This window comes from Stenella coeruleoalba (assembly GCF_951394435.1).
Source record: "Stenella coeruleoalba genome assembly, chromosome: 15".
Taxonomy (NCBI): Eukaryota; Metazoa; Chordata; class Mammalia; order Artiodactyla; family Delphinidae; genus Stenella; species Stenella coeruleoalba.
In genome coordinates this window covers 59,088,677-59,112,236 of record NC_137161.1, presented here as the reverse complement: position 1 = coordinate 59,112,236, position 23,560 = coordinate 59,088,677, and the positions used below count along the sequence as shown (strand labels likewise).

Genomic DNA, 23,560 nt, shown 5'->3' with positions numbered 1-23,560 from the left:
CAATCAGGCTGATTATCTGGGCTTAACTCTCTCCACTACCTATCACTGCACACACCCCAAATCGGAAAAAGAAGGCAATGATTAGGATTCAAGTGCTGAATAAATATCCCTGGATAATCAATTATATCTCATGAAAAGCAATTACAAAGGAGAACTATTTTCTAATTAACTGTATATTCCATTTCAAAACAGGACCAGACACCTAAACCTCCCCTTCAGAAAGCCACTGGCAATGTACGGCGATAGCTGTGCTAATGGCGAGTAGGATGGTCTGTGTGTGGGTGATGTTTTCACCTAGAAAAGACCATCGTTCCCCCCCACCCCCTCACCGTTAAAACAGGGCACCAGCGCTGGACATCAAAAATTGAGCCAGCAACAATCCCCAGAAGGAAAGCGGGGAGGGGGAGGCAGAGAAAGGGTCAGGGCGCCCCCTGGTGGCTCCATGCTGCTCTTCCTGCAACAGGCAGAGATGCACACTGAGCCACTTTCTTGCAACTTCCAGCTCCCAGGTCATCATATTGATATATTCAAAGAAATTAATTTGAGAGTAGAAACTCATTTTCTAAAGAGGAAGTGAAGGAATGTAAGGCTGACAGGAACGCCAAAAATATCAACTGAAGGAATTTTCAATAAGTTCCAATAAAATAGCACCAATGAGCTGCACATGCTGAGGGTGACTACAGCTATCGGGCTGGGATCATTTATTCTGGTAGCTTCTACAGGTGTTTATCCTTATGTGCCCTTCAGCCCCCCTAAATCACCTTCAGTGCAGGGGTGATGGAACTAAACAGCTCCCAAGTACACACTGAACCAACGCTTTCTGGGATCTGTCATTTCATTCAGGTTCGTTTTTATCCTGTTTCATTCCCTGAACCATGCAGGAGGAGTCAAGTGGTTAAAAAAAAAATGTATAAAATAAACTATGATTCCTGGAAAATAGCCCCATTGCCTGTTCAGGGTTTCTCATCCTTGGCACTGACATTTGGGGCTGGATAGTTTTCCAGTGTGGCGCCTGTCCCGTGTGCTGTAGGATGTATGGCAGCGTCCCTGGGCTCACCCATTAGATGCCGTAGCATCCCTACCCCAGTGGTGACAACCAACAACGTCCCCAGACACTGCCAAATGCCCCCTGGGGGTTGAAATCGCCCCTGGCTGAGAATCACTGTCCTATCTGATCACACTTCCATTCTCGAGACCACCGGCCTCACAGAAAGCGTGTACAGCTTCATCTCCTCTAGAGGAGAGGGAAGTTAAGGAGGAGATGCCACGGGAAGGCACCTTGAGGGGCCTCTGCAGGAGGGATGGTGTCACTAAAACAGGAAATCGGATCTATCCACCTGCAGTTCAACAGGAAGGCCCAGATACTGTTTTCGGGATGACTAGCCAGCAGTGTACCCTTTGAGGACGTTAACAATAAAATAGCACCTACCAGTCAGTGAGCATTTACTATGCCAGGCACACTGCATGTTCACGTTCTTTTCCATTTTTCCTATCGAGGCGTAATTTATATAAACTGTCTTGAGCATTTCTCATGTAGTCATTCATTTAATCCTCACAACCCTGTCAGATGTGTACTATTAGCAGATTCATTTTACATAGAGGAGAACACTGAGGCATGGACAGGTTAAATAACTTCCCACTGCTAATCTGTGAGTGGAGGTGGCTAAAAACACAGCCAGTCTAGCTGGAAAGATCGTCAGAGAGCAGAATGGCAACAGCGAGAATAATGATATCGCAATTATTAGGGCTGCGGCAGATACTAGGTGCAATTATCACAAAGTGTTTCTTTTTTTTTTTTTCTAAAGTCTGCAATCCTTTGAAGGAGAGTGATGAAAGCAAAGGACCTTCTCCCCAGGAAAATCCACATATGAGCACAAACACACAAACATAATTTTGCACACAAGTGCAAGAGGCTTCTGAAGTCTCCCAAACTATCTATGGGCCTCCCGGGAAGCACCCAGAAAATATATTCTAGGCTCTGTGCTAGACACAACATAGACTTCAGAAGAGTCCTGCAAGCAGGTAATACGATCTCCATTGCATGGATTGGGAAACTGAGCTCAGAGAGGTTAAGGCCTTTGCCCAAGGTCACACAGCTCTGGAACAGCAGCACTGTGGTCTGCCTGACTCCAGCATTCCTTCCTCCTCAAAAGGCTGCCTTCACAACTCAATTCGTCCACGACCCCACTCCAGGGCACTACAGAAATGAAGGATGCGCAAAGGACAGAAAGGATTTACACGTCTGATCTAGCAGCACTGATGACAGAAATTTGGCAGTGACGATATAAGGGCTGCTGGCCTCGCAGAATGAAAACCTGAAGGTGACATTTGCTTTCGCAAAGACTATTCTCCTTTACACGTTCTGGAAAACAACGTCGTTTCAAAGCAGTCCCCAGGAGAGGAGCCTGGACCCGCACACAGATACCATCCTGTCTCTCCAACCCGTCACGCTTCCTACATCGAACAACACCTGGCCCAGAGTAGAAGAAGTTACAGGCCAAATGTCAGAGCCAGTATGTTTATGGATACCCGCTCGCCCTGCCGAAGGTCACTCAAAGTCAAGGCAACAGTCAACACATTTGCAAAGGAGACAGTCAGCAAGAGGGAAATGAAGACGCCTGCCTTGCTACTGGGACAGCCAACAAGGCCAGGCATGACCCTAGAAATATCCAGACTTCCACAACCTGGTCCTGGAATGGTTGCAGAAGGAGGATGTGAGTATCATGACTCTTCTCAGAACAGACGGCTAGAAGCGCAAGGAATCCTGGAGGGCGGCCTCCTCCACTTTACAGTTGGGGAAACTGAGGCCCAGGGAGGTGCAGGGACCCACTACTATAAGGGCCGGAATCAGAGCCAAGTGTTCCCGAAACCCAGGCTGGTGCTCCTTCCACCCCAGCTGCCCACTCCCTGACGCAACAGGGGGAAAGGCGGAACATTCACTCACTCCTTCACTCCGCGGGCAGCTCACAGTTCTAGGTTTTTACCGCGGACCAAGCTAGAGATGCAAAGGTGATGAAAACAGACGTGGGCCCACCTTCGGGGAACTCACTTTCAATTCATTCCTACAGAAGCCTTTGTAAATTTTTCCTGTGTGTTAGAACTAGAATAAACATTCATTCCTTCCTTCCTCGCGCCTTCAACTAAAGTGTCTTGAGCAGCAAGTCCATGGCAGGCAGGGTTTCAGGCACCGGGGCCTCGCAGTGAACAAGCTGGCCAGGCGCCTGCCCTGGAGGAGCTCACCTTCCAGGGGTGGGAAAGGAAACAAACAGTACACTCAGGCCACAGGGGCTTCGGAAGCCTGGCGCCCTCAGACACAAAGTGGGTGATAAGGCGTGGGTGATGGAAGCAGACGGGCAGTCAGGGAAGGGAAGCCTCTGCAACAGGGTCATTTCAACAGACCTGAATGCTTCCCTCTGAGGGCAGAGAATTCCAGAAGCTGAGGGTGTCCAGGAACAGCAGGGGGGTGGGGGTGAACCCCAGCTCCCCTACACGCTCACAGTGGGACCTTCACTGCAGCCTCTCTCGGCTTCTGCTTCTCCAATTATAAAATGAAGCCAACACTCCCACTTTGCAGGGATGCTGTGAAAACTGAGTGATAGTAGAGGTATAGCCTGACTCACAGGAGGAAAATAAATGAGGAGCTATCCATATTATTAATATTTTCCAGGCACTCCCTGAAAGAAGATCTGGAATTGCCCCAGAAATAGGTATGAACTTGCAGCTGGATCTGATATCTGAAGCCTGCCAGATGTCATCTGGAAAGAACCAGCATGGAAACGTGAAGACTCCAGAATCCTGGGGGTTTGGCTCTGACTAGGGTTTACAGCGTGGACCCTTGGGGCTACTGAACAGGTTCAGAACTGGTCTCCAAAGGGGGTCTCCAGAAAAGCTTTCAGGAAGAGCTGGCCTCCCTGGAGGGATGCCACCGGCTGACACCCACACATGGTGAGATGACGCTGGACACGGCGCTGATTCTCTCACCGACCTGGGTCCTTGGCCTCCCCAGGCAATGACCTGACTCTGAAGAACTAGAATGGCAATGCTCACCACCTGTGGAAGCTTCTCGATACAAGACCTACCGTACAACACCTGGTTGGGGGCTCAGGTTTTGTGCCTTCCGGCATTAGTGCATTTAACCCTCCAAACGGCCCTGAAAAGCCAGAGTTAAGTGTCTTCATTTTACAAATGAGGAAACAGGGCCCAGAGCATCTGGGGATAAAGGAAGAGCAACCTAGCAGGGAAGTACTGCAGCTGGCGCTTGACCCCAGGGTAGGGGCTCCAGATCACGCCCCCCAAAGCTCCCCCACTCTGCTCCCCTGCAGCCCTTAGCACGTCTCTCTGAATTACGGGTGTCAGCACACCACACTTGGGGCACCCACTAGGGACTGTCAGCAGCGTGAGAGAGTTAGGACACCCAGGTCAACCCAGGAGTCCCCACCCTGTGAGGCACAAGGGAGGCCCTCCAACAACCACTCAGGCGAGGAAGGGCCATCAGAAAGGGGGAAGGAAGGCACACAAGTGAACAGCCTGCCCTTTGCAAGGCCAAGTGGGAGAGTCACGTCACGCCTGCTTCAGGCCCTCTGCCGGCTGCCTGCTGCACTTGGAATAAAATCCAGCATCCTCCTGCTCGGCTCTCCCCCCTCACCTCTGCCCAGAAGCCACCAAACCCGGCGCAGTCCCCTCATCGCGCAGCCTCAGTCCCACTGTCTCCCAAGAGAGAGCTTCCCTGGTAACCCACGTTAAAACAGCCCCCCACATGTGTCTGTCCTCCCACTGGTGTGGCGAGTCCCCAGGGCAGGACTCTGGCCTCTTGCTCAGCAGTTCACAGGCCAGGAGCAGCACAGTGTCTGTCATCTGGTCAGCACGGGCACAAAGAGTTTTGGAATGGATGAAAAAACATCTAACAGGGCTTCCCTGGTGGTGCAGTGGTTGAGAGTCCGCCTGCCAATGCAGGGGACACGGGTTCGTGCCCCGGTCCGGGAAGATCCCACATGCCGTGGAGCAGCTGGACCCGTGAGCCATGGCCGCTGAGCCTGCGCGTCCGGAGCCTGTGCTCCGCAACGGGAGAGGCCACGGCAGTGAGAGGCCCACGTACCGCAAAAAAAAAAAAAAAAAAAAAACTAACAGAGAAAGAAAGAGAGAGAAGGAAGGAAAGAAAGGGAAAGAAAGAAAGAGAAAAAAAGGATAAAAAGAAAGAAAGTGCACTTTTTTCTTCGTCAGGACAAGCACTCCCCAAAAATTTGCTACGAGGGCAGATCAGGTGTTAAGTGTTCTTAATCATTCAATCAATTGATCAATAGAGTGGGAGGAATCTTTGGGAGGTGATGGATATGTTTATGGCATAGACTGTGGTGATATCATTTAATGAGTATTAATCATTATCATAATTATTACTGACCACCAAGAGCCCCTCCTATGCCATCCCCATGAACCACATTTGCCTATGAGTCCTCAGTATTAGCTATTCTGCTTGTTATCACACAGACTAAAGCACTCCCGGCCAAAAGCAGAGACACCTGTTATTCCAAAAGACTCATGGCTCTGGGTCTGGGTCAGTCTCCATCACGACAGCTCACATAGCTTCTCTCTTGCCCACGACCCCCATCTGCACCCTCCTGGACCCCAGATTAGGACCCTAGGACTATTTAATCCAAAACTCTGTTGAAACATTGTTACCACAAATTGAGTTTAAAAGAATGCCAAAAGTTGAATGGAACTGCAAAATAGAAAATGGAATTTTATTCATGATAAAATTTGGTGTCTTGAGTAAGTCATCTTAAACAGCAAATGATGACAAGGTGGAAAGCTATTCTGTGCCAATTCCAAGATGGTATGAGAAGGCCTGCTGGGTATTTTTAAAGGCATTAGAGGTTGACAACACGGATTTCTTGTGTCTAATTTCACTTCAAAAGTACACGACTTTCTTTTGCTTCCATTTCAGTATATTAGGCAAACTGCTTTTCTATGTACCCATTAAAAATAAGGTCATATTGGGCTTCCCTGGTGGCGCAGTGGTTGAGAATCTACCTGCTAATGCAGGGAACACGGGTTCAAGCCCTGGTCTGGGAGAATCCCACATGCCACAGAGCAACTAGGCCCATGAGCCACAGCTACCGAGCCTGCGCGTCTGGAGCCTGTGCTCCGCAACAAGAGAGGCCGCGATAGTGAGGGGCCCGTGCACCGCGATGAAGAGTGGCCCCCGCTTGCCACAACTAGACAAAGCCCTCGCACAGAAACGAAGACCCAACACAGCCAAAATAAAAAAATAAAAAATAATTAAAAATTTAAAAATTAATTAATTAACTCCTACCCCCAACATCTTCTTTAAAAAAATAAAATAAAATAAGGTCATATTTTTGATCCCATAAAAGAGAGACAAAGATTTTTGAGATAAAGGTGGAGAAATAAGAAAGGGAAAGGGAGTTTAAAGGATTTGAATAACAATCATCACCATTTATTATTTCAGGTAGATGTGAAAATGATAACCTCTAGTGAAATTCCCTAAACCATCTACAAGGAGAAGCACACCAAGAGTTGCAAAGGTCATGTGTTCTGAGGAGGAAAAGGTGGTGATGGGGAAGAGAAACTACAGGGCTAGTTCCTGGACCATCCACTAGGTGGCACAATAACCTGGACAACTTAGTTGTCACCTGGGGCGTCTGGGGTGTTAGTGGAAAGGGGTGAACTGGAAGGCGGAGAAGCAGCAACTTGCAAAGAGTGGCTGGTAATGGATGAGAGGTCAGCAGTCCCAGCGTCACGGCCCCACTAACCCTCAGTGTCTCAGTCCACTCGGGCTGCAGTAACAAAACACAGCAGACCGGGTGGCTTACAAACAACAGGAATGTGTTGCTCACGGTTTCCGGAGGCCGGCAGAGGGAGGTCAGAGCGCCAGCGTGGTCAGGTGAGGGCTGCGGACTCCTCGCTGTGTCCTCACACGGCAGAAGGGGACAAGGGAGCTCTCTGGCACCTCTTTTGTGAGGGTTCTGCCCTCGGGACCTAATCACACCTCAAAGGCCCCCATCTCTTAATATCATCACATTGGACATTAGGATTTCAAAATATAAACTTGGGGAGGGGACACATTCAGACTCCAGTACTCAGAGTGAAAAGTGCCCCTGAAAATAAACAAGTCTGGTATGCTCATCCTAAAAACCTAGTGTCCTCACCCAGGAATCCCTTGCTCTATTAAAAAAATAATGATGAAAATAATTTAAGGCTCTCAGACCTAGATGCCCACCGCATTACTGGCAGCACTGCATGCCCTGGCTGGGTGATGGTAGAACACTCTTTAGGTCATCTGGACTTGGGAGTCAGGAAGCCTGGGTCCATCACCAGCTTCACCACTTACTCGTCCTAGCAACCACACCCTGCACACAGTAGATGCTCAATAAATTGAATGATATCCTAGCTGTAAGGCCTCGACAAGTTATTTAACCTCACTCAGCCTGTTTTCTTAAACAAGAAGAGTGATGTTATCTGCAGGAGGCTGCTGGGGGATTAAATGAGAAAACAGCATTTTAAACGCTTAGGCACAATGCTTGGCACACCGTAGATCTACTAAAGCATGTTATTATTTAACTAGGTCACATTCTTACACAATATGACTGTTGGCCCCTCCTTTCGACCTCCTCCCCGAGCCCCCAGCTCCAAGAGCAGCCAGGATGGACTGTTGGAGTCCCATCCCCCCTTTTCTCCTTTGCCCTCCCAAGTCAGGCAGAACACCCAACGGGGGACCACGCCCCAAGCCAACAACTCACACCGGGGATACAAATGTTAAACAAAAGCGGGAAGAGAGGCTGCCCTGGAGGGAATGCAAAGCCACCCAACCACAAAGGATAATTTTCCAAGTAGAAAAAATGCATTACCATGTTAGCACCTAGCGTTGGCAGAGGGTAAAGAAATGCAGCTGTCATACTCCTGGCAACACACTAACTCAGAACACAAGTGGCTATTGAGAACTAGCCCATAAATATGGCCCAACCTTGCCCTCCTATCCCACAAATTTACCACAAAGGAACGCTTAAGCAGAAAAAAATAATAGCCAATATTCTTAGAGTGCACTTACTAATAGCACTCTTCAATTCTTCCTTACAATGAATGAAGAAACTCACTGGGGAGAAAAACACTCTGGCTGGTGATCCTCCCAAAAAATAACCTAGCAAATCGTAATAAATCAAGTGATGGAATATTATGCAGCCCTCTGTGAACAGAGACTGCTGCCCGCCACTCTAGTTCTACAAGGGTCAAGCCATTGGCAACTGCAGCCGACCCTGCAGTGGAATGCTACCCTGAGGACAATCCAGGATGGAGGAAAACAGGAAGAATTCTGTGCTTTGGATACTGGCCCTAGATAAGATGCATATCTAAGGGATCATTTCAAGGAGCCCAGACGCTTGCATCTTCCCATGCATAGAAAAGCACTAGAATCATTAACTTAAGATGTTTGGTTCTTGCGATTAGCAGTAGTCTCCTGATGTTCAACTACATGCTTTTTTTTCCAGCAGAAAACTCCTATATATCCTGACTCCTCCCTTACCCCTTCTGAGCAGTTTCTCGGAGCGACCTGAGAGGCTGCGTCCTGGGCTAGAGTCCTCAGTAACATATCCGAATAAAACAACTCACAACTTTTAGGTTGTGCGTTTTTCTTCAGTCAACACATTCAACAGGACAACGGGGAGATGAGGGAAAAAAGGGCAACTGTGATATACGTTAAGAGCTGAATACAAAATAAGCACATCCACAACAGCTAACATTCATGGCTCTTAACTCTGTGATCTAAGTACTTCTCTAAGCACAGCACGGTTAACCTTCACAACGACCAGACCATACGAGACAAGTATTCATCGAATCCTTATGTTTAGACAAGGAAACAAGAGCCTGGGAGGTTTAAGAACTTGAACCTGGGCAGCCTGGTTTCAGAGCATGTCCTCCTAAAGCAACAGGCATGCTGTATTCCAACCAGCTACAATTCTGCACGCCCCAAATCCAGGATCGCAAATTCACCTGCAGGAATGGAAAGGACCCCTGAGGCAGAATTACGGGTGTCTGGGTTTACTCGTAACTGTCTTTACTACTCCCCTCAATAACTAGTTTTTCATAACAGGCTTTTGTGTTTTCCTAAGTACCAAAGAGCCTGAAGAGAGAGCAGTAATGGGGGTGGGATCACACATCTTCTCTTGGGCACTAAATAACAATAATATATGCCCCAAAAGCCTGGGACAAAACCCCTTGCCGTTTCAGAGACATGCAAGGCGGGAAGGCTGCTTGGCAGAGGACTTGTCAATTACCCGCAGCACCAAGGGTTAAGTACACAAGCTCCAGCTCGATGACAGGGCCGAGACAGCCACCTGGCCCGATTATTCAGTGCAGGCCGGGATCCACTTGGTGGGACATGAGGGAAACACTCTCTGCTCCAGGGAACAGAGTTGGGGTTCCTCTGCCAAGCTCTTCTGGGGTTTGAGAGTCGGGCATCTCCTCTGCAGTGCAATCCTAGATGCTTCACATGCTGGGATGCAATTCTCATCCTGAACTTGGAGATCTCTTGGGACACCACTCCTGGGACACCCGCTGTTATGGACTGAATTGCATCCCTCCCAAATTCATATGTTTTGACCGTATTTGGAGGTAGGACCTTTAAAGAGGTAATTAAAGCATCCTTATAAGAGGAAGAGACACCAGGGATGCTTGCTCACAGAGAGAAGGTCATCAAGCCAGGGAGAGAGGCCTCGCCAGAAACCAAGACTGCCGGCGCCTTGATCTTGGGGGACTTCCAGCCTCCGGAACTATGAGAAATAAATTCCTGTTGTCTAAGCCACCAGTCTGTGGTATTTTGTTACAACAACCCTAGCAAAGGAGCACACCCTGGATACCCAGACAGACTCGCTCTTCTTATTTTTTTGCGATGACACAGGAGGCAGGGGCAGGATGGGGAGGGTACAAGTCAAAACCACCCACTGCTCAAAATTTCTCAGGATTCTGATCTCTCGTCTGGAACACCCACAGGACAGACAACAGTGCTGTCCCCTGAAGGTTCCCTGAAATTTACAGCCACCGCAGAAAACAGAATCCCCTCCCGCCATACACACTTATCACCCACAAACCACACCGCTACAGGGTGTCGAGGGTCAAAATGTGGATGTAGTGACATTTTTCTTCAGAGATGCAGGTTGTAGAATCTGGGTATGCCTCTGTTTGCCAAGATACCAAATAAGAACACCGGATTTACATTTTTAGAAAAGTGTACGACTAAAAACAAGAAAAACAGTCTAAATCCTTGCCATCAACATCACTCCAGTGTGCTCAGAGGCATGTCCTTAGTGAAAACACACAAGCAGGGCCAGCACCCTCCTCAAGGTCAGAAGATGGCTGAGGGAGACCTACAGACCACGATCTCTGTCGACCCCAAGAGCAGCTGACAAAGAGAATTGTGTCTGAGATGGCGGGACCTCATGCCAGGGTGCAGGAGACCTATGCGGAAGCACAGTGCTAGGTACCACAGGGTGGGGGGAAGTGGCGGTGTGGAGATGCCTGTATCCCTACAAGTGGTGCCTAGGATGAGGTGCCCATGAAGCCTGGCCTCCACATCCTCGATTTCGGGGTCTTTAGAGTAGATGCACTTCAGGGCCAGGGTAAAGTCTCACCCCTCTAGGTCAAGGTGTGACCCACGTGAAGAGGCAGCACTGCAGGTGCTAGAAGGACAAGGCATCAACTAACTGTGCGCCGCAGAGAGAATTCCTCTTCCCTTCCCACTCCTTCCGATGATGGCAGGAAAACACCTGAGCGGATTAGCACTGATATCTTCTCATGCTTAGACAGGCAACCACATCCAGGCCGAATTACTAACACTGGCGCCTTTTCTTGTCTTTACTTTCACAGTTCCCTGCTATTTAGGTCAACTAAGAGTGGCTCTCCGTTCACAGTAAGCATATAAAAGTCCATTTTTAAATAAAGGCATTCAGGTTTTTAGGGGCACCCATTCTTAAAAAATGGCAGGGTAGGTAATAGTACAGAGGTAAAAAAATAACTGAAATTTGAAAACCAGTGACCTTAGCGCTCTTCTGGCCCGTGTGTCCCACACACTGGCAGATACAGAAATATCTGCTCAGCTCAACCCGAGGCTGAGAGGTACCAGCGTAAACCACATGCCTTGGTTACGCAGTGAGACCACCCAATCCCCACACCCCAACCTCACAGCGCCTACTCATTTCCTTCCTCACCCTTGAATCAGAATGCTGGTTGCCCCCCGAAGCCCTCTTCCTTCCTTAGCCATGGGTGGTTTTTTTTTTGGCTGGGGGTGGGCAGGTGGACGGATAGGACACACTGCCTCCTTAGCAGCCAGGGGAGGCCTCGGGATGGCTGTTGGCCACACAAGTAGGAACCTGTGTGCACCTTCTAGGAAGGGTCCTTACAGCTTGGGGGAGGGGAGAAGTTTATCTTTTTTGTGTCACAGACCCATTCCGCAGTCTGGTGATGAAGCCCATGGGCCTCTACTCAGAAAAATGTTTTAAAATACATAAAATAAAACACCCAAGATTACAAAGGAAACTGATTAAATTGAAATAGAATTATTAAAATGTAAAAAGGAAAAGTGACACACTAATATACAGGATTTTTTATCACATTAAAAAACTACTGTATTTTCAAGCAGAAATGACATTGTGAGATTTTTCCATATCACTGTTGTTACAGGTGCCTGTGACTTCTATCTGACCAAGTCACCCATTTTGCCAAGGCTACTAAGATTCCTATGGTTTGCTGCTACTTTCATAATTAAAGAAAATGCGACCTAACTGTTCATGGACAGATAAGTGGATAAAGAAGATGTGGTATACACACACACACACACACACACACACACACACACACACACACACACAATGGAATATTACTCAGCCATAAAAAAGAACGAAATTTTGCCATTGCAGCAACACAGGTGGACCTGGAGGGTACTATGCTTAGTGAAATAAGTCAGACAGAAAAAGACAAATACTGTATGATATCACTTATATGTGGAATCTTAAAAATAAAACAAACAAATTAATATAACAAAACAGAAACAGACATAGATACAGAGAACAAACTAGTGGTTACCAGTGGGGAGAGGAAAGGGGGAGGGGCAAGATGGGGGGAGGGGTAAGCGGTACAAACTTCTATGGGTAAAATAAACTACAAGGACATATTGTACAGCACAGAGACTACAGCCAATGTATTACAATAACTTATATGAAGTATAATCTATGAAAATTTTGAATCACTATGTTGTACACCTGAAACTAATAATATTGTAAACAACTACACTTCAATTGAAAAATCAAGTAAAACAATAAAAAATAAATACTAAATTTCAGTCAGAGGTTAGAGAAAAAAGTCATCATTTCTTCCCCTGTGCAAGTTCAGACCCCTGAATCCTACCTGTGGAAATGGAAGAAGTCTCTCCTTTGCCCCCTCCTCCTTCCTGGTACCTGGGATGAGAATGGGATGGCTGGAGCTAAAACAGCCATTTTGGACTATGAGGCAAGATAGAAGGAGCCCTGGTCTCCAATGACCATGGAGCTACATACCGGCCCAGCCTTCCTACCTCTGGACAGAGCGATGAATTCCTATCACATTAAGCCACAGTTTGCTGGTTCATTCTTTATTACATAAAGCCACTCAAACCTAACCGTAATTGCTGTATCGCTAATACTTTTACTGAGTGGTGAGGTTGCAAACAGTTTGAACCTGATCATTAGCAACCTTCATTCATCTTTGAGAGACACTCTCTCCCTTACCTACAAAAGTGATTCCTCCAGAGCTACAAAGGAAACCCAACTAGAAAGTTCCTCTGTAGCTGACGGCCTTGCAGGAGACAAACCCGGAAACCGTGAACGACAGAAGTTTCCCTCTGCCTCAATCCTGCTCCACCTCTGAAGCACGTCCTTTAGAGCATTCACACACCCAAGTATCAAGTTTTACAGCTCAGGGAGTTTACGACCACGCACCACACTCCAAGTCCACGACCAGGCACACACACACCTGACTTCATCCCACACTCTGTGAAGTCCACGGTCACACAGGAGCAAGCACAAAGGCACTGCCTCGATGTGCAGGCCTAAGAGTCATCCTGGCATCGGCAGAAGCTGCTCAGAAAGTACTTACTAATTGTCATGGACTCTGGCACCGAGGCAGAAGGTAACAGGCTGCTCAGAGGACTTCCTTGGCCTGGAGGACTGGCTTCCACACTGGGAAAGGCAGGCAGAGAGAAGTTATAGTCGGCCACTTAAAACACACCTCCTCACCATTCAAAAACCAGCAGGCATTACGCTTGTTCAGGTTTACGAACTAGAAGGAAGGGAAGGATGCCCTTTGAAATTATAGTCGGTCCTCATTTGTGGGTTCCACAGCTGCAAATTCGCCTACTCCCTGCAGTTTATTTGTAACCCCAAAACTCCCAGCTCTCAGGTATAACATGGTCACCCGTGAACACGCACAGAGCGGTCAAAAGGCTGAGTCATGGACGTGCGTGCTCCCACCTCAGGCCAAACAAGGCAAGCTCTGCCTTCTTTCAACTATCGTTCTGTCCTTCTGGCGAGCTATTCAGCACCACATTGTTCACATTCTTGTGCTTTTTGTTGCTGATTTTGCATCTAAAATGGCCCCAAGCTAGTGCTGAAGTGCTGCCTGGTGTTCCTGAACGCAAGACTGCGAAGTGCCTGAGGAGAAAATACACATGTGAGGTGGCCCTTGTTCAGGCCTAAGGATAGGGCTGTTGGCCTCGAGTTCACTGTAAGTGCATCAACAACATACGTTAAATAAGGTGTCTTTAAACAGGAACTGGCATAAAACATAGGTATGTACTGATCTGTTGACAGATCTGTTGATCTGTTGACAAAAATGTTGTGACCAGACACTCCCAGGAACCTAGGAGCAATGGTTCCACCTTGACAGAACACGACCACCACAAATAACGAGAGTTGACTGTGTAGTTACAAAGAATTTGCAACGTGGAAAAACAGCACTTCACATCTGTCATGAAAATGGCAAGACCATAATCCGGTTACCACAGCCACACCCACACACCAGGAGGAAAAGGACCAAAAACATCACCGATGAAATGGAGGTGGGGTTAAGAGTGATGTAGTTTCCTGTACTGCTGCATTTTCCAAATTTTCTAAAATAAACAGCAGAAAGGACTCAGCGTCCTGGATGCATCTGGCGACACCAACCCTTCCTGGTATCGTACTAATCCGGACGAGCCTCCTACAGGGAGTGCCATTCTCAGAGCACAGGGCAAGACCGGAACACCAAGCATGGGTGGAGGTAAACAATGACCCCACTCTGGAGCCAAGGTTGAAAATGCAGATGCTACACCCTGGGGACACCAATTTAAACCCATGGAGAGAAGAAGGAAAAAGCTGTAAGAGGAACAAGGATCGCGGTGGCGTCAGGGAGCCCTCAGTGTCCACCTCAGCTCTGCCACCAAATGTCCAGTGACTCTGGACAACTCAGCTTTCCCTTGAGATACTTTCATGTGGAAAAAAAGAAAACCAACGTGGTGCTTGCTACTGAATGGCAGACTAAGCACTTCACAGATACATAATATCAAAGTGGCTTAAATATTATGTAATATTACAATTATAAATTGTAATATTGTTATCATTATCAAATAGTAAAATCAAGCAAATTGTGATGGTAGAGGTACCCAGATATGGTTCCCAAAGTGGAAAAAGTAAACGTGGTATGCAAGTGAAAGTTGACACATACCAAGTCTCGGGCCTGAGAGCCCTGGGCACTTCGCACTCTGGGACGTTAGACCAAACCTAAACTAAATTAACGTGAAGTGAGGCCTTGCCCTTCAGTCCCAGCAGGCGCCCACCCATCTTTAAAAAAGAATAGAAGGCAGAGTTGTAAAGAGGACAGTTCAACCCCAGAGGCAGCTTGGGGTCTGAATACTCACCTGTACCGAGGTCCAGGCTCTGGAAGGACGTGGTCATCGGGTCCTGTCCCGTTCTCCAGGCTCCCGAGGGGGGTATCTGCGCACACACAGCAACCACAGAGAGAAAGTCAGGGTTCTGTTCTCGTTTCATTTTCCCCATGAGACAAGGACACAGTGCAGACACTGGCTCACCTGCTAAATCAGTTTACTTACAAATGTTTACCCGTCTGGCACACTGGATTTTCATCTGCTCCCTGTTTCATCTCTTTGGGCCGTAATCTCAGACTTGGTATCAGTCCCTGACCGGAGGCCCTATTTTCCCACTTAACCTTTTTTTTTTCACTGAGTATAGCTGACATACAACAATATCCGTTTCAGGTGTATAGCATAGTGATTCAACATTTATATACACTACAAATTAATCACCAGGATAAATGTAGTCTTATCTGTCACCGACAAAGTTATTACAATATTATGGACTATATTCCCTACGCTGTACGTTACATCCCATGACATATTTATTAACCTCTTTGATCTGGAGCCACCTGGAATTATGCATGAAGTCCATATCCAGAGCCAACCTCAGAACCAGGGAATAATAAATGAGCTGCTAGATCCGCTCCCACCTGCAGTGTCTGAAGATGGACACACGAGGGCAGCACAGCCCACTGACTGCTGCTTTCTACAGCGCCACTTGCCCTGCATCAAGTGGGAAAGGCATTTGGAAGAAGTGAGGCCGTTATGTCATCTCTAGAAACAACAGGCAAGAGGCACTAAAGACTTTCATAGGTGCATTAGCTGCTGTTCAAGTCACGGAAGGACGCACGTCTCGTTGCCCTAAGTCATCTGTCGTGTGACCTCCTCCTCTGCTTACACCTGGTCTGGTCCTGCTCAAGATTCCCCAGCTCTTAAGAGGTTGACCTAAGGGAACCTTAAGGGGTTTTCTCACCTTTCCTTCTACCCCGCTGTCCCCACCAAACTATTCCACTCACTGCTACCTCTTTTAAGAAGTTCACAGAGGGAAGAGAAAGTGTCCACCTCTCTGCCTCCTATTTCTCGCTCCCCAGCATCGTGGTGAGGTCAGGGTACAGGCTCCGCCCACTGGCCTGGGTTCAAGTCCTTGCTCCCCAACTTCAATCCAGCAAGTTACCCAGCCTCTTTGTGACTCGGCTGCCTCCTCTCTGAAATGGGCTGACACTGGTGCCAACCATGCTTTTTTTTTACTGGAGTAGAGTTGTTTTACAACATTGTGTTAGTTTATACTGCACAGCAAAGTGAATCAGCTATACGTATACATATACGCCCCCTTTTCATACATTTTAATAACGCCCGCCACATAATTTAATTTCACATTTTATTACACATACATTTCGGTGAGAGCGTGCAGTGAGCGGGGGCTGGTATCAGCTCGCCCTGAAACCAAGACCCCTCCCCTCGTCCTCCTAGGAGCTCTCTGCTCTCAGCCTTCAGAACACAGTGGTCCTCCTCCCCTCACTGTCTCTTTCTCTGATTCCTGCGTGAAGGTGTCGCTGGATCACGGCTCCGTGGCCTCTGACGCCCTTGGCAAACCCAGCAAAGGTCCTGGCTCCAGCTCTCGGCTCCGTGAAGGTGACAGCTCTCGAGCCCTCATCTCTGGCTAGGCCCTCAATCTTCAATAACTAAACCCACGTTTATAACCGCCCGCCAGAAAGCTCTACTGGGATACCGTACTGGCCCCCCAACTGATCATGACCTTCAAAACCGCTCCCACCTCAGAAGATGGTGGTACCACCCTCCCTCCCATCCCAGAGCTGGTCGGTGCCCAAGACCAGGCAGTCCCACCCAGTCACCTCCCACTCCCTGCTCTCCAGCCACTTCCCCCGCCCCCCAGTTCGAGGGCTCCAGGCCCTCCCTGGGCTCTTCTGCAGCAGGTCCCCTCAGCTCTGCTTCAGCCTCCAATCTAACTCACACACAGCCGTCAGATTCCACTCCCTGAAGCAAAGACAGGACTCCAACTACACAACGCAAATCCACGGGTGGAGTAAAGACCAGCATCACCCACCAGGATTCCGGACACCACGCCTACCCGGCCCAAGTGGATTTCCCGTCATAATACACGACCCTGACCCTGTGCCAGCTGCAGCGGGCCTGATGCACTGGGGCCACAGAGCGATCGCAGACACTGTCGAGGCCCCTCTTCCTCTGCCCCCAGCCAGACGTCATTTTTCCAACTGCCAGACGTCCACTCCCTTCAGCATGCCCACACCCCACCCCGGCACTGATGTGCTCCCCTGAATCCCAGCTGCGGGCCTGGCTCTGACTAGGGTCAGGGTCACACTGGAAGCAAAACAGACATGGTCCTGCCCTCACGTACCTCAAAGGCTAGTGCAGGTAGGGGTTTGGGGACAGGCGTTATCAGGTAATTACACAAATACACAATTTCAGGTGGTACACCGAGGTCGGAGAAGTGGAGACACCTAGGGTTACAATAGAGTGAAACCAAGGCCCGCGCCGCGTGCGGTGTGGTGGGCGGCCGGGCCACGGTGTTCTCTAACGCAGCAGCCCTTGGGCCGCAGCCTAAAGGCAGGAGGAGCTCGAGGGGAGGAGGAAGTGAAAGCTGGCTGGTATGGCCAGGGCAGCAGGCAGAGGGGAAACGGGAGGAGGTGAGGCTGCGGGGTGAGTGGGGGCCGGGTGGGCACAGTGAGGGTTCCGGATTTGGAGCAGGAGAATGAGGCAATCTGATGTACATTCTAAAAAATCACTCTGGCTGCTGAAAGAAGGATGGATGGATGGCAGACAGGGATAGAGAGCTGTTGAGAGGCTATTTTGTACGAGCCCAGTGAGAGAAGGATGAGTTAGAAGAGGGTGGTGGAAGCATTCAGAGGACACTTCGACCATTCATTCCTCCTCCTCTACGTCGGAGGATTAAAATGATGTCGCTGTCCCCTCCCTGCCTGTGGCACTCCCAGGGGACTCGCCTTTAGATCCCCCAAAGCCTGGCAGCGCCCCAACCCCAGACCCAATGGCAGGACTGGGAGAAGTCGGGGAACATTGGACCTGATGGGGAGAGGAAGGGGCCGAGGACCCAAGCTGTCCAGTGAACCAGCTCCGCATTTGCCAAAACCCAACTCCAAGCACAGGCCCTCAGCAAGGAGCAGTAACACCTCCACGTACATAGTCAGCAGGAATGGGTGTTCTGTCCCCCTCAATTTATGATTCTCAGTTGAAAGAAACTTCGGGGACTTTTTCTCCCTGGCAGCTTCAAACAGATGTTGGTAAACGTGCTTTGCTCTGCTCTAGGTAATGACATGCCCGGAGGAATGACTGGATCTAATCCTCCATCTGCCTGTCAGGGTCTCGGTGACCCTGGGCTGGTGTCTCCCTTCTCTGAGCCCCTCCCTAACCCCAAAAATGCAGCCCAAGGCATGGCCCCCCAAACCACAGAGGCGCCTCTCCCAAGGTTCAGAAGGATAATGATCCTGTGTTCAGGGTCCCCTTCTCTGCCGCCTTCTCCCTCCCCAGACTTAGCTACTAAAACATCCAAACTTCCCCGCCACAGGCCTCTCTCCCTTTTTTTTATCCCCTCCCTCTTTCTCTAAATAACCCCCAAGGTAAAGACATGAAATGACTCCCAGGCCAGAAAGAGAAAGGAGATCTGAACGTCACTAAAGTAGGCAAGTGTCAATCAGAAGGGACACTAGTCAAATGGAGTGAAAGAGAAGGAATCTTGGGGAGAAATCTGGCCGTGCACGCCCAGGGTTGCCCGTGGAGAGGCCGGGCCGGCAGCCAGGCCAGCCTCAGCACCACCAGCCCGCACACCTCCACGGACATGGGGCGTCAGGCCAGGAGGGACTCGATGCGCTTCGGCACTCCAGCCAGGACACGGCTTCCCCCAGCTGATTCTAGTATCTTCCGGCAGCCCTAGAATAACGCGCCTTCCCGTGCAGTGTTCTCACCATGATGAGTTTGCCCCTCAGGCGGTCACAAGCTTCCATGACTCCTGGCAGCTTTGTTAACAGTAAGTTTAAAAGCTGGCAGACCAGCCCACATGCAGCGCCTCTGGTGAGGACAGTCGAGACCAGCTGGAGCTGGGCTCCCATCACAGTGACTAGGTGAGCCTCTGGGTCTGCGAGGCTGACGGCCCGAGGAGGGACGGTGGGAAATCTGCAGGGGGAGGGGTGGCTCCTGGCGAGGATCCTGGAGGCCGGCCAGAATGCTGCGTTCCGTGACTAAACCCCTGATGCGAAGGGCACACCGCCAAGCCCCAGGAGCAGCCTGACGCGGCAACGAGCGACAGCTCATGACCCAAACAAAAGGCCGCCCGTGGGGAGCAGGGCAAGGGGAACGGGGAACCGGACCCCGACTCAGATGCCCGAACAAGCACTGGAAAGCCTCCAGCGGTCCCACAGACGAACGTGGGACCACCTACTCTCTGCCAGCCACCACCCCACCCCCCGCCTTCTCAGACATTCTGCTCGCGTCTGCACTGCTGCTGAACGGGCAAGGGCGAGGTGGCCAGACCTCCAACGCGCAGTGGCTCAGACCAAGGCTGGTCACCCGAACGGAAGCAGCTGCAGGGGCCGGCCTGGCCTGCAGACACCAGCTAGGCCCACCGGACCGTCCCTCTCTGGGGTTTCAATCAACACCTGGACAGAAGCTCTAGTTGGTATGGAAGGACACAGCCGAGGCAGTAGTGTTGGCACCTCAGCCAAAGAGGCCAAACAAGAGGGCGGAGAATGATGAGGGAGCAGAGACAGACCCGGAGGGAGAGGAGGTGGGGGCAGATCCCCACAAGGAAGCGTGGAGCACAGAACCAGAATGACAGCAGGACCTCGCCGGGCCCGGAATCCCTCCATCCCAAAGTCCCAGCTTCCAGCCCACGGGCGCCCGCAAGGCGACCTCACTAGTGCAATGCCTGCAGGAAGCCTGCCTGGGGACTTCACATGTGCCCGGCACCTTGTCCCAGATTAACTCAGGGAACCGTTGCCACAAGTCTCAGAAGGAGGAGGTGTAACAATAACCAGCCCTTCCCTCGCGGGCTGTGGTCACGAGTGGATGAGCTAACCCAGATCCATCACCTGACAGTCCTGGACTCACTTCAAGGACTGTCATCACCGCCATCCATACTTTCCAGAAGAGAACAGCCTGGCGGACGTAAGTCACTTAGCCGCACTCTCATTAGCCTCAATTTACACCGGGAACATTGCCTCACAGGGTGGGCACGTGCCTCCCTCAGCAACTTCTAGAACTGGGCCTGAGCTGACCACCTGCCCCAAGACTGCGCCAGTCAGCGTGCCCGCCCTGCCTCGTGCCACAGCTAGTTTGAGTGGGTTTCTGTTCCTGACACAGTGACACAACAACGGTCTATCATCCGGTTCAGAATGTCAACAGCTTCCTGGGCAGTCGGTGGGCCCCGGCCCACGGTTCCCTAAACCTGGGCCTAGGAGGGTGAGAAGGGCACCTACACAAGGGGGCCGAGGCCTCCGTGACACGCTGGTGCTGTGAGGCAGTGACGGCGACCAAGCACTTCACTGCGCCAGGCGCTGCAAACACCTACCCCACCAGGGGAGCCGGGCTCATCCATGCTCCCAGCCTCACCGCCCACCCCCCCAATACCCCCCACCGTGACCTGCTCTAGCTAAAGAAAACAATCACGAACCACAGGCAAGCCTGCTCGACCACAAGGAACAGGTCAGAAATGCTTAGCCACTTTTAAGCAAGCTACTCCCTGACCCCCAAGCACTTGGCTGCAAAGAGCACAAGGACCTTTAGAGCTACGGGTTCTGTGACCTTCTCCCTTCTCCTAAGAGGCAAAAATAATGGTCACCATCTGTGATCAGCTTGCATGTGACCAAGTTCAACACATCACCGCCAAGAAGAAAAACAGGCCCCAAGGGCTCCCTGGTGGTTTGTCAACACTCACTCAGGTGAGAGCACCTCAAAATACCCAGGCTCAGCAAGGAGAGCAGCCTCTGTCGCTCCTGAGCTCAACAGGCCCCGACTGCCCTGAGCCCTGGCCTCCGTGCTCTCTCTCCCACTCTCCCACCCCACCACCCGCAGACGTAACCCAGCCACTCCTGCTGCTTCTCGAGCCAGAGCTGTGACAGGAGGAAAGGAGGAATCGGGAGACACCTACCTGCAGGGCCGTAGGAGCCCACGCCACTGACCGGGAAGAGCACATCGGCGTCGCCATGCAGCACGTGCAGTGGAGCCCAGCTGTGCATCTGGGAGAGGCAGGCAGCCCCGTCTAGCGGCCTGCGGGGGGAGAACACAGCACACATCAGGGCCGAAAGCCCCAAGGGCCCCGAGTGGTACAGCACCTGATGGGCCTCCACAACCCCCTCTTGGGAACCAGCCAAGCCATGAGGGGGATGAGAACAGAAGCAGGCCCGGGTGGGAGTCGGGAGCCAGCCCTCCGGTGCTCACTCCTTCAGCCCGTGTTTACTGAGCACCTCCTACCTGCCCGGCAGTGCGCACACACTCTGTGCTGGCAAAGAACCAGCCAACAGGGTCCATCCTGCCCTCATGGAGCTTACAGTCTACTGGGGGAAGCAGACATGAGGCATGTAATCCCACAGGAAGGTGTGAAATGGCAGCTCAGGTCTGTGGAGCTGGTCGGGAAGGTGGTGGAAGGCTTCCTTGAAGAAGGGAGGTTTGAGGTGAGGACGGAGGGAAGAGCCAGAGTCACGGGGGCGGGAGGTGGGGGCAGCACATTCTGGTGCTGAAGCAGGAGGAGGCCCCGTGGGCTCCAGGCTCTGAAATGACCTTGGGCTAGGGTCCCTATGCCTCGCTGGTTCTCAAACCCTCACAAGTAAAAGGACAGAACCAGACTGGATGGTGTCTGGGTCCCTTCCAAGAAAGGGGGTCAGCTCAAATATTAACCAGGCTCATATGATCTGTTACACTGCCACCTTATCCACCAAGCACCAAACTAACCTGAGCCGTCTTTGTAACGCCAGGCTGGTCCAGTTAAATTTGAGAAAGTATTTGCCCACTGCAGCATCTGCCTCTGGGCAATCAAGCACCACTGACAAATACCGGGAAGCATCTGTGCAGTACTTGAAAGTTTATAAAATCACGTAGTAAATCAGTTGTAAAGAAGACCAAAGCAGATCATAATCATACCTACTTAATGGAGGGAGGGAGGGAGGGAGGGATGAAGAGGAAGAGGAGGGGGAGGGAGAGGGAGAAGGGGAGGGAGGGGAGGGAGGGGGTAGGAAGACAACTCAAAGAGATCATGCGACTTGTCCAAGTTCATCACTTGGCCAGAATCAAGGCTTCAGCCCAGGTCTTCCAGATCCAATTACAATGAGGTCTCCTGGCCACTGCCCCATCACTGACATGATGTATATAATTCTTCTTTCATTTAGAGCAGGGATTAACAAAATTTTTCTGGAAAGGACCAGATAGTCAGTTTTAGGCTTTGTGGCCATAAGTATACTTCCTTGTTGGTTTTTTGTTTGGTTGGTTTTTGCTTTTTACAACGCTTTAAAAAATGTAACAGCCATTCTCGTCTGGGGGCAGATTTGGCCGGCAGGCTAGTCTGTCAACTACTCTTTTTTTTTTTTTTTTTTTGCGGTACGCGGGCCTCTCACTGTTGTGCCCTCTCCCGTTGCGGAGCACAGGCTCTGGACGCACAGGCTCAGCGGCCATGGCTCACGGGCCCAGCCGCTCCATGGCATGTGGGACCTTCCCAGACCGGGGCACGAACCCGCGTCCCCTGCATCGGCAGGCAGACTCTCAACCACTGCACCACCAGGGAAGGCCTGTCAACTCCTCTTTTAAGGCCTGTCTGTAGACATTCTCCTTTGAGCACTCTCGAGCTTTTGGTCGCACGTTTGACACGGAGCAGGACACACATCAGGTAATAACCCTAACAGATTTTTGCCACCTGTGTCATTTAGTCCTGCAGGTAACGCCCAGGACGCGGCACAGAAGAGGAAGCGCCCCCGACCTGTGTGCCCAGCCGCAGAGCCAGGTTCTGGGGTGAACTTGGCTCTGCCTCTACAATCTGTAAAGAACCGCCCGCCCGGGGCTCTGATCCAGCAGCTGGCAACCAAGGGGACTCCCAGACACCCAGAGGTGGCCAGGGGCGCCCCTCGGGACACGGCAGCAAAACCACAGGCCTTTCCCGGCCGCTGCACCAGCTCCAGGCAGGTGGGACTTTCTGTTGTTTCTAAGGGGACATCTTGCCACTTTCCAGCAACACATGCAGAGCACAAAGTGAAGTCAGGTCCCACCAACTAAGGTTCGGACCCGAGTAAAAGTGGCCAAAGGCCTCCACCTAGAAAAGGAGTTACACTGAAGTGATTCCTAAAGCAGAGACCAATTCAGAATACGGGGTCAGAGTTGGGCTTAGAAACAGAACCGGTGTTGCTTTTCATTAGAAAAGTAAGACACTTATTTTAAAACCTACAAAATGCCATAAAGAGGAGGGGGAAAAATACACCCAAAGCCCCATTACCCAAAACAACTGAGGTAGACACGATTTCCATAGTGTCTTTTTTTTCTTTCTTTCCTCACGTGCTTTCCTTTACGAGGTTGTAATGAAGCTAGATGTAGGTTTTTATATTTTGCTTTTTTCATTCGATATTAACTCATAATTTCATCTTCATACTACTTAGATACTTTTAGATGTCATTTAAGATGTTTCAGATCCGGAACATT

The 23,560-nt window shown here is 50.4% G+C and overlaps 1 protein-coding gene across 1 annotated transcript in view; it reads right to left on the bottom strand.

The window, feature by feature from the left end:
• Nucleotides 1-23,560, bottom strand: part of SNX29 (sorting nexin 29) — a 551,607-nt gene that overhangs the window by 454,483 nt on the left and 73,564 nt on the right. The window contains exons 9-11 of the mRNA XM_079945062.1: nt 21,030-21,148; nt 14,936-15,011; nt 13,138-13,220 (exon numbers count right to left, since the gene is read on the bottom strand). Of these exons, the coding sequence (XP_079801188.1) occupies nt 13,138-13,220; nt 14,936-15,011; nt 21,030-21,148 (278 nt within the window). The remainder of the gene's footprint in view (nt 1-13,137; nt 13,221-14,935; nt 15,012-21,029; nt 21,149-23,560) is intronic.